General features: G+C 42.4%; 1 protein-coding gene across 1 annotated transcript; it reads left to right on the forward strand.

Moving 5' to 3' along the window:
• The first annotated feature begins 1,815 nt into the window (after positions 1-1,815).
• LOC110173720 (protein-tyrosine kinase 6-like) lies at positions 1,816-7,736 on the forward strand. Its single transcript, XM_055166273.1, has 3 exons — positions 1,816-2,155; positions 5,754-5,872; positions 7,269-7,736. The coding sequence occupies exons 1-3, from the start codon at positions 1,875-1,877 to the stop codon at positions 7,445-7,447; spliced, it is 579 nt and encodes a 192-aa protein (XP_055022248.1). The 5' UTR covers positions 1,816-1,874; the 3' UTR covers positions 7,448-7,736.
• The last annotated feature ends 3,098 nt before the right edge of the window (positions 7,737-10,834 follow it).

The raw sequence follows: 10,834 nt of genomic DNA on the forward strand, positions 1-10,834 counted from the left end.
CCGGTAAATCGAGAGCTTCGCCTTTCGACTCAGCTCCTCTTCACCACAACGGTCCGATACAGCGACCGCATCACTGCCAACACTGCACCGATCCACCTGTCAATCTCACGTTCCGTCCTCCCCTCACTCGTGAACAAGACCCCGAGATACTTGAACTCCTCCACTTGAGGCAAAGACTCTCCACCCACCCGGAGAGGACAAGACCACCTTTTTCCGGTCGAGAACCATGGCCTCAGACTTAGAAGAGCATGACCTCACCCACAGTCTTACCCACTCCACAAAACACCCCAAGAAAATCTATTATTACATCAGACTGTCCATGTGAATGTCTGTCCTGATAGAATAATGTTTGAAATAAAACTAACCTTGCATCACATGAATCGTCACATGTTGAGGGACTATTTTCTCATCAGCAGCGGAATTTTACTTTGCCGGTAAGACAGGTGTAGGTGATATCAGTCCGCCGCTGCTGAGTTTTCTATCAGGAAGTACAACTCACTGCTACTGCTGCTCAGACATAAATCCTTCAAATGCAAGGTTAGTTTTACTTCTAAAATTATTCTATCAACACAGATGTTTACATCCGCAGTCTGGTGTAATAATAGATTTGCTTCGGGTGTTTTGTGGAGTAGATAAAACTGTTTTTAGTGGCAGGAGAACTATGGCCATTGAACAATGACGACCTCTGCAAATACAAGGACTGGATTGAATATTTTAAAAAGTGTCTCCACACGTCTCCAACACTCTGGATCACAGAAATGAGGCCCTATGTCCAAAATTCCATACTGTCCCTTTAACTATAGAAGCGCATTTTACATATCTTACCTTAAATACAAAAAAAATGTATTACTATTTTTTTTTATATTTGAAAAACCAATGTCCTAAGAAACATCGTGGTAACTGACAGTGTTGGGAGTAACAGATTACATGTACTGGAGTTATGTAATCAGAGTACAAATTATGAGTAACTGTATTCAGTTACAGTTACTGTTTCAGTGAGTGGGAATTGGATTACAGTTACTTTGTTGAAATAAATGGATTACACAGAGGTATTTTCCTGTTTTCACATTTTGGGCTAAATCCCCCCTTTTTTTTTTTTTTTCAGTAATTCCACTCATTGCTGGAAACTAAACCAGGTCTAAACCAGGTCTAAACCAGGACTAAAACTAGGTCTAAACCAGGACTAAAATCTAAACTAGGACTAAACCAGGACTCTAAACCAGGACTAAAACCAGGTCTAAAACTAGGACTAAAACCAGGTCTAAACCAGGACTAAACCAGGTCTAAACCAGGTCTAAAACCAGGTCTAAAACTAGGTCTAAAACCAGGTCTAAAACCAGGTCTAAACCAGGTCTAAAACCAGGTCTAAACTAGAACTAAACCAAGTCTAAACCAGGTCTAAACTAGGTCTAAAACTAGGTCTAAAACCAGATCTAAACCAGGACTAAAACAGGATTTAACAGGACTAAATCATGCTGTGTGGACGTGTTTCCTCCTCTTCTATCAATAATATTTTTAATACGGTTCAGTAAAGTCTGGGCTTTTTATTTTCTTTTAGCAGAAAAAACATCTTATGTGAAGATTTCCTCGTCTTTGTTTCTCTACAGCAAATCAAATAATCCAAAGTATTCAGATTACATTACTCACTTTAAGTAATTTAATGGATTATGTTACAAACTACATTCTGGGGTATGTAATCTGTAATCTGTAGGGGAATACATTTTAAAAGTAACACTCCCAACACTATTAACTGATCGATGAGGGACTAAAAAGTGTCCCAACTAACCTTTACTTGTTTACATTTTAGAAGCTGTTTCAAGCAACTTATCCTTTTGAGTTTCTCTCCACAGGAAAAGCCCGAGGTCCCACAGAAGATGAAGGAAGTATCAGAGCTGGAATTCTCTGTACCTCTGGAGGAAGAATCTCTGTACGTGGCCTTGTGGGATTTTGACGCCCGACAGGAGCAGGGACAGGAGCAGGGACAGGAGCAGGGGCAGGAGGAAGTGTCCTTTCAAAGGGGAGACCGGTTTAAGGTTTTGGGTCGAAGCGAAGAATGGTGGAAAGTCCAGAAGATCGACCCAAACGGAAAAGTCCTGTCATCTGGGATTGTGCCGTTTAACTACCTCATTGAGTCAGAGTCACTGAAGACAGAACCGTGAGTTTGACCTTAAAGGTTGTATGGAGGATTTTTTTTTTTTGTTTCAAGTTGTCAATGATAGATTATAGATGCAGTAGCCTTGTAATTATGATGACCAAAAAAAAGAGAATAAAAATTCATCAACTCTGGACGTGGTGGGGCTAAACATTTGCCAATAGATAACGACACTGCCTCGTTATCTGTGAGCTGACAGGCTGTCAATCAATCTCCCTACGTTTCTAGTGTAACTGACTTGCCTGCGCCGCCGGTACGTGGTTTACGTACGACTGTCACGCAGTCCACAGACGCAAGACGCACAGACGCTGTTTACTCCACCAACGCAACAGTTCTTAGCGGCTTTTTTTGACCTATATCTTCCTCGCAGTTTGCACAAAGTTTGTTGCAATGGCGACAAGAATCCAGGAGCAGTTCGCCGCAAAAGAAAGTCCGTTTTTGAGGTCGCTGAAAGAAGAAGACAAGGGGAAAAGCAGCGAAGCCAAACTAAGGTGATTCTTATAGATTCATTCCAGCGATGGCGCGACTGAAGCAGACGCAGGGTCTAAAGACTGACGCACTGGTCCACAAATTACTCCTGGACAGGAAACTTCTGCTTATTATGAAAACGTACTTTATTTCCAAGAGCGAGACAAACGTTTTTCAGGACACGAAAGCGATATCCTATGTCTGAAAACGTAATTTTCAAGGCAAAGAAAGAGTCCGCTTGCTGCTGCGTGTTGTAGCTAGTTCATTCGCACTGAATCTCCGCGCAACCTTCTCTGCACCCCTTTCCTGCTCCTCTCCCCGCTGCCCGATCCGCTCTTCCCCCTGCTCCTCACTTCTCCGTCTTGCCTAACCAACACTGTAGTTAGTTGTTTACAAGTCATGTGCAGCACCGGCTGTAAACAAACCTGTTTCTGGCGTAAGGAGGAGGAGGGAGGAGGCGTTTCTACGTAGGAGCTGTAGGGGAGGGGGGGTGGTTTCACGCATGCGCAACATTTGAAAAAGGACAAACAGTCGCTGGATTTCTCGTTCCTTGGAAAATCCTCTATACAACCTTTAAATAATTAAAGCATCAAACAGTTAGAATATTTAGTTTGTAGATGTCAGCCAAATAACATTACAGAGCTTTCAGGTGTTGGCGTCAGGAGTCTTGAGTTTACATTTAAAGAACATTTCACGTGGCACTTCTTGAGTTTTGGAGTCCATGGCGTCAATTGTCAAGGTTGAAAAATCAAAACAAGTTGCAAAATTGACAGTACATCCATCAGTTTGAAGCTCCTCACCTCAAATGCAAAGGCGTCCAACCAGAAGCGTTTGGACAGATTTTGGCGAATCCAAGTGTCATTGGTTCATTTGTTTTTCAAAATAAAACCAAAATAAGAAAATGAAAAAAACAACTGTTTTCTTCATAATTTGTCTCCAAAACCAAAATGAAAAAACAGACACCGATTCGTTTTCTCAGTTTTCGATTTTGTGTTTAAATGAAAAATGGAAAAAAAAAAAAAACGGATAACGGACGTTTCCTGTTTACATGACTAAACCGGGACTGAACCAGGACTGAACCAGGATTGAAACCAGGAAACCAGGACTGAACCAGGATTTGAACCAGGACTGAACCAGGACTGAACCAGGACTGAACCAGGACTAAACCGAGGACTGAACCAGGATTGAACCAGGACTAAACCAGGACTGAACCAGGACTGAACCAGGATTGAACCAGGACTGAAACCAGGACTGAACCAGGACTGAACCAGGACTAAACCAGGACTAAACGAGGACTGAACCAGGTTTGAACCAGGACTAAACCAGGACTGAACCAGACTAACCAGGATGAACCAGGACTAAACCAGGACTGAACCAGGACTAAACGAGGACTGAACCAGGACTAAACCAGGACTAAACCAGGACTGAACCAGGATTGAACCAGGACTAAACCGGGACTGAACTGGGACTGAACCAGGATTGAACCAGGACTGAACCAGGACTAAAACAGGACTAAACCAGGACTGAACCAGGACTGAAACCAGGACTGAACCAGGACTAAACCAGGACTAACCGAGGACTGAACCAGGACTGAACAGGACTAAACCAGACCAGGACTAAACGAGGACTGAACCAGGATTGAACCAGGACTAAACCGGGACTGAACTGGACTGAACCAGGATTGAACCAGGACTGAACCAGGACTAAACCAGGACTAAACCAGGACTAAACCAGGACTGAACCAGGACTGAACCAGGACTGAAACAGGACTGAACCAGGACTAAACCAGACTAAACCGGGACTAAAACGGACTGAACCGGACTAAACCGGGACTGAACCAGGATTGAACCAGGACTAAACCAGGACTGAACCAGGATTGAACTGAACCAGGACTAAAAAGGACTAATCCGGGACTAAACTGGGACTGAACCGGGACTAAACCGGGACTGAACCAGACTGAACCAGGACTAAACCAGGACTGAACCGGGACTAAACCAGGACTAAACCGGGACTAAAACGGGACTGAACGGGACTAAACCGGACTGAACCAGGACTGAACCAGGATTAAACCAGGACTAAAATGAACCAGGACTGAACCAGGACTAAACCAGGACTAAACCAGGACTGAACCAGGACTAAACCAGGACTAAAACCAGGACTGAACCGGACTAAAACGGGACTGAACCGGGACTAAACCGGACTGAACCAGGATTGAACCAGGACTAAACCAGGACTGAACCAGGATTGAACCAGGACTGAACCAGGACTAAAACAGGACTAATCCGGACTAAACTGGGACTGAACCGACTAAACCAGGACTGAACCAAGTTAACCAGGACTGAACCTGGGGACTTTAACCAGTCCAGGACTGGACTGAACCAGGACTGAACCAGGACTGAACCAGGACTTCCAGGACTAAACCAGGATGAACCAGGACTGAACCAGGACTTCCAGTTGGGAGTCCTGTAGGTGCAGCCGCGTAGACTGTTGGGTGATCAGGACTGAGACCAGTCTAGTCCTGGTTTAGTCCTGGTTTAGTCCTGGTTCGGTCCTGTTTCAGTCCTGGTTTAGTCCTGTTTTAGTCTTGGTTTAGACTTGGTTCAGTCCTGGTTTAACAGAATCGTTATTTGTTTGTTTCTTTTGGTTTTGGAGACAAATAATGAAGAAAACAGTTGTTTTTTTCATTTTCTTATTTTTGGTTTTATATTGAAAAACGAATGAACAAATGACACACTGATTCTGACATCTCACTCGTCCTCAGTGTTGTCCACCTTGCTGATGAACTTTACCTTCAGTATTTAAAATTACATACTGAAACTACACTGAATCCAACTCAACTGAACTGAAGAATAGGTCTGTTATCTTTTTTTTTTCTTTTTTAACAACCCCCAGACCCCCCCCCCCCCCCATACATATGGATCCTGTATTTTTGTGTTTGACCCCCATTATAAAGTGGTCTGGAGCTGGTCTGTTTTTTGGAGAATCTGCAAATTAGAAAGGTTTGAGCTGGTCCAGATTCCTAAAACATTTGAACAACAATAGTCATATTTCTTGCAACAAATATTCCATTAAATTCAAACTTCTTCATGTACTCAGGCTGTATTTTTTAGTTCTTTTCTCTTCTTTTGTGCAGGTGGTTTCATGGGACACTGACTCGCTCTGAGGCTGAGTCCATTCTGATGAGTCAAAACCAAATTGGAGCTTTTCTCATTCGACGCAGTGACAAGAACTCGGTGGGATTTGTCTTCTCAGGTAAAAAACACTCATAAATCTGTCTACATATTGTACAGATGTGTAATGTAAGCAGCTCTTGAGGTCCAAAAATGTTCGCTTTGTTCTGTCTGCATCTAAATTTGAAGTGTACGGGAAGCAGGAAGTGCACTGATAGCATGCTAGTGGCTGTTGCTTTACAGTGACGTCAGAACTCTGGTGTCTGAAAGTGGTGGAAAGCACTTAGAAACTTATTGCGGTGAGTAATTAGGATGATCAAAATCAGAATTTATCCCCATTTCTCCCAGTTTGGTCGTCAGTTACACACAAAAACGATTCTCCAGCAGCAGTCGACTACAGATCTAATGTAGAGGTGATGGTGCAAAGGATCCAAGGTTGAAATGACTCTGAGTCAGCCCTTTAAATGTCGAATAAAAATAAAAAATGACTTGATTGATTGCATTTATGTAGCGCCTTTCAAGATACCCAAAGAGCTTTACAGTTCATTATTCAGTCACTCCACACTCAGTGGTGATAAACTACTACTGTAGCCACAGCTGCCCTGGGGCAGACTGACGGAAGCGAGGCTGCCAATCTGCACCATCGGCCCCTCGACCACCACCATCACTCACGCTCACACCACTTTCATACTAGGCAATGTGGGTGAAGTGTCTAAGGACACAATGACAGTTTTTTTGCCACTGGCGCCTCCTGTGGGACCTGGAAGTCCTAGCGTCTCCCAACCAGGTACTGCCCCGGCCCAGCCTGCTGAGCTTCTGAGATCTGACGGGATCAGGCTTTTACAAGCCGGTATGGCCACACTTGAATTAAAGTTTCATTTTGAGAAAAATCTTAGAAATAAGAAAAATCTTAGAAATGAGGAAACATAGAGCTGCAGGATCAACAACATTGACTACTGAGCAAAACTAACGCTATGGTATCCTAATGCTGTCTTGCAGTCAAACTGCACAAATCTATGTGTCTATGCTAATACTGACATCATGAAATTGATTTTAAATTTTAATTGTAGAATCAGTCTGAGTGAACAAGTTCCTTCTGTTTTATTCATGGCCATAACATTAGTTTTGTTCAGTGTTTCACTAATGTTATTTGTTGTTCTCCTTTAAATTTTTCGTCTTTCTTCCCTTTATAGTTTTGGATAAATTCTTCATGTTAGAATGTTTATCCTTTGTGGACCTTGTTTGATGAAGATTTGGAGATGGATCAGGCAGATTTATGAAGCTGAGAGTCGGCGAGACATTTCCACAGACAATTTGCGACAGAAAACCATTAACCAGAAATTCTGGCCATTGTGAAAATGATCTACTCCTCAGAACGTTTAAGTTACAAAATGCAACTGTTGAATGCAAGATTTTCTAATTATGGTGTAAAAAAATAAAAATAAATAAAATCCAATCTCCCTCTTGTTCTTGCACAGTGAACTCTCAGGTGAACCATTTTAGAATCCAGAAGAACCGAGAGAACAACTACCACCTGCAGCAGATGCCGCACTTCTCCAGCCTGAGCGACCTGGTGCAGCACTACGGCCTCCACAGCGTCGGCTCTATGGGCAAACTCACCGAACCGTGCAAGAAAAGACGAGAAAACGCGACGTAACGGGACTCATTCTGCTGCCTGCTTGTGTTTATAGACTCTGCACTATTAAAAGGCCTGGACGTGATTTCAAACCATGAATCAGGAGCACGGTTTAGTTTTAGTGAGCCGTACGAGCGTTCATGGTCGTGTTTATGAGTTTGATTTTCGACAAAAGGTGAGCGGGACTTGCTGAAAAACTGTCGGCTGATGATAGCTGAAGCTTGAGGCTGTAATTTTACGTGTGAGCGACTCGTTTAACAATAAAAATCACCTCACTTGTTGTAGTTTTATGTAACCCTGCTCCTTCTGGTCAGACGATGTTAAAATAAAGCTCAGTATTAAAGCTTCTGATGCAGTGTTGGAAGTAACGAGTTATGAAAGTAAAATAAAAATAAAACGAATTACTGTAATGTGTTGCTTTTTGCTGTAACGCAGTAATGTAGCGTTACAGGGGGAAAAATTGTAATATTTTACTCGGTACAAATGTGAGTAATGCGCGTCACAATGCTTTTTTAACCTGGATTGAAGTGGTGAGTTTTTTCGTTTTTCTTCATACAAATTCGCTAAAATCACGGCGATATCAGCAGCGGTGAAACACCGGAGACACGCCCGTGTAGACTGTTGGGTGACCACGAGAAAAAGGACCGACGCGGAACTCCACGCTCCACGAGACGAATCCCAGCTGACGTCCGATCGCACCGTGCAGACACCATGTTCCACGGGCTCAGGGTTCTCTCAGGGGCAGAACTAGATTCCAAGTTCTAGTCCAAGATTAGTCCTGGTTTAGTCCTGGTTTAGTCTTGGTTTAGACCTAGTTTAGTCTTCGGTTCAGTCCTGGTTTAAACCGAGTCCTGGTTTAGTCCTGGTTTAGACCTGGTTTAGTCCTGATTCAGTCCAGGTTCAGTCCTGGTTTAGACCTGGTTTAGACCTGGTTCAGTCCTGGTTTAGTCATTCAAGTGTTTGTGTGTTTGTTTTGAGCGCAGCTTTGTTTTATTAATGTTCAGGAATAAGTACAATTTTTGTTGTAAAATCCTGCACTCGGCTCCACTTTTCTCATGTTGGACATTTTTCTGATGAGGGTGTCACGGTCAACAGTCAAAACGATCGTCCTTTAAGAGCGTTTGGAAAGAGACAAGTCTTCATTTGTGCTGCTCTGGTGGGAGGGGCCACGTACAGAGACGCTGGAGACGCTGCTGTGATAAACACCACAGAAAATTAACAAGATTTTAATAGAAAATATAATTAAAATATTTTATTATAAAATCAGCTGAGGCCCACACCCCTGATGTAGACTGTGCACCGGCCTGTCTCACTGAATAAATAAACTAAACTGTCTTTGCATGTTCAGAAGTGCGTCCCTAATTCTAACAATGGAATATTAAAAGTCCTAGTTGAAATAATCTAATGATTCTAATGAAGGTGTGTGGAGTGGAGCACTTCTTGTATTACCACATGACATCACAAGGTGTCACAAGTGTTTTCTGTTTGAGAGAAGAACTCAGCCTAAAAATGCAGAGTCCAGGTACATTTTTGAAGAGGCAGAATTTACACAAACTTTTGCAATCTGTTTAAATAAATGTTCAGGTTCTGGAACAAGTGTTTAGTAGTTTTAATCAGAGAATTAAGGTTTTAAAATGAAGATAAGACTGCGGCAAGATGAGACTTTGCTCCTTCAGTGGCAACTTTTGTAAATTTGTGCCGAAATTCAGACTTTAGTGCCAAAGGGACTGAAAAGAAACTGTGACTGGATGTACTGGAGTAGAAGTAGAACACCAGCAAGATGTAATGAGCAGCTTTCACCCCTAGAGGTCGCGGTTGTGTTGATGAAAACCAGAGTATTTCCTGTGACTGTTTTCTGCCGAGCAACATGGCGTAATAATTAACCTTTTTCACAATGGTTAATGTTTTTCTGTGACAAAATGCCTGTTTAAATGTGTGTCGTATTCTCCAGGAGCTTCATAAATCTGCCCCATCACCAAATCTTCAACCAACAAGGTCCACAAAGGATAAAGAATTCACCCACGACGATCCACAACTCAGAATCCACAACTATTAAGGTAAGAAATACAAAAGCTTAAAGGCGAAACAACAATGACGCATTAGTGACACACTGAACAAAACTAACTAAGATTACACACACCAAAATGTAGTTTGTAACGTAATCCATTAAATTACTTAAAGTGGGTAACGTAATCTGAATACTTTGGATTACTTGATTTGCTGTAGAGAAACAAAGACGAGGAAATCTTCACAAAATGATAAAAGAAAATAAAAAGTCCAGACTTTACTAAACCAGATTAAAAATATTATTGATAGAAGAGGAGGAGACACGTCCACACAGCAGGATTTAGTCCTGTTAAATCCTGTTTTAGACCTGGTTTTAGTCCTGGTTTTAGTCCTGGTTTAGACCTGGTTTAGATCTACTTTAGACCTGGTTTTAGTCCTGGTTTTAGTCCTGGTTTAGACCTGGTTTAGATCTACTTTAGACCTGGTTTTAGTCCTGGTTTAGACCTGGTTTAGATCTACTTTAGACCTGGTTTTAGTCCTGGTTTAGACCTAGTTTAGATCTAGTTTAGACCTGGTTTTAGTCCTGGTTTAGTCCTAGTTTAATCCTGATTTTGACCTGGTTTTAGTCCTGGTTTAGATCTACTTTAGACCTGGTTTTAGTCCTGGTTTAGTCCTGGTTTAGTCCTGGTTTAGTCCTGGTTTAGTCCTGGTTTAGTCCTGGTTTAGTTCTGGTTTATATCTAGTTTAGACCTGGTTTAGTTTTCGGCAATGAGTGGAATTAAAGAAAAAAAATAATAATAATGTGAAAACAGGAAAATTCCGCTAAGTAATCCATTTATTTCAACAAAGTAACTGTAATCCTCACTGAAACAGTAACTGTAACTGAATACAGTTACTCATAATTTGTACTCTGATTACGTAACTCTGGTACTTGTAATCTGTTACTCCCCCAACACTGTCTATCGGTCTCTGAATGTTCCTCAGACTTGAACTGCAGGAGCTGGAGGACCTCGATGTTCTTCACACTTCTTCTTTGGGTTTTCCTCAGACTCGTCTCTCGCGCAGCCACATGATCTCAGATGTTCTTCAGACCAGGTCCATACCAGCTCTGTGACCTCAGCTGTTCTATAACTGTGTTAGAAAGGCAGTAGCTTTGTCAGGAGCGCCCTCTAGAGGTGCTTTGAGTTAATGCACGCTTTAGTTCAGAGCGCACGGCACCGCTGTCTTAAAAGTTGTATAGAGGATTTTCCAAGGAACGAGAAATCCAGCGACTGTTTGTCCTTTTTCAAATGTTGCGCATGCGTGAAACCACCTCCCCTCCCCTACAGCTCCTACGTAGAAACGCCTCCTCCCTCCTCCTCTTTACGCCAGAAACAGGTTTGTTTACAGCCGCTGCACATG

This window comes from Boleophthalmus pectinirostris, unplaced genomic scaffold (assembly GCF_026225935.1).
Source record: "Boleophthalmus pectinirostris isolate CB_2022bp ecotype Guang Dong unplaced genomic scaffold, ASM2622593v1 HiC_scaffold_8, whole genome shotgun sequence".
NCBI classification, from domain to species: Eukaryota; Metazoa; Chordata; class Actinopteri; order Gobiiformes; family Gobiidae; genus Boleophthalmus; species Boleophthalmus pectinirostris.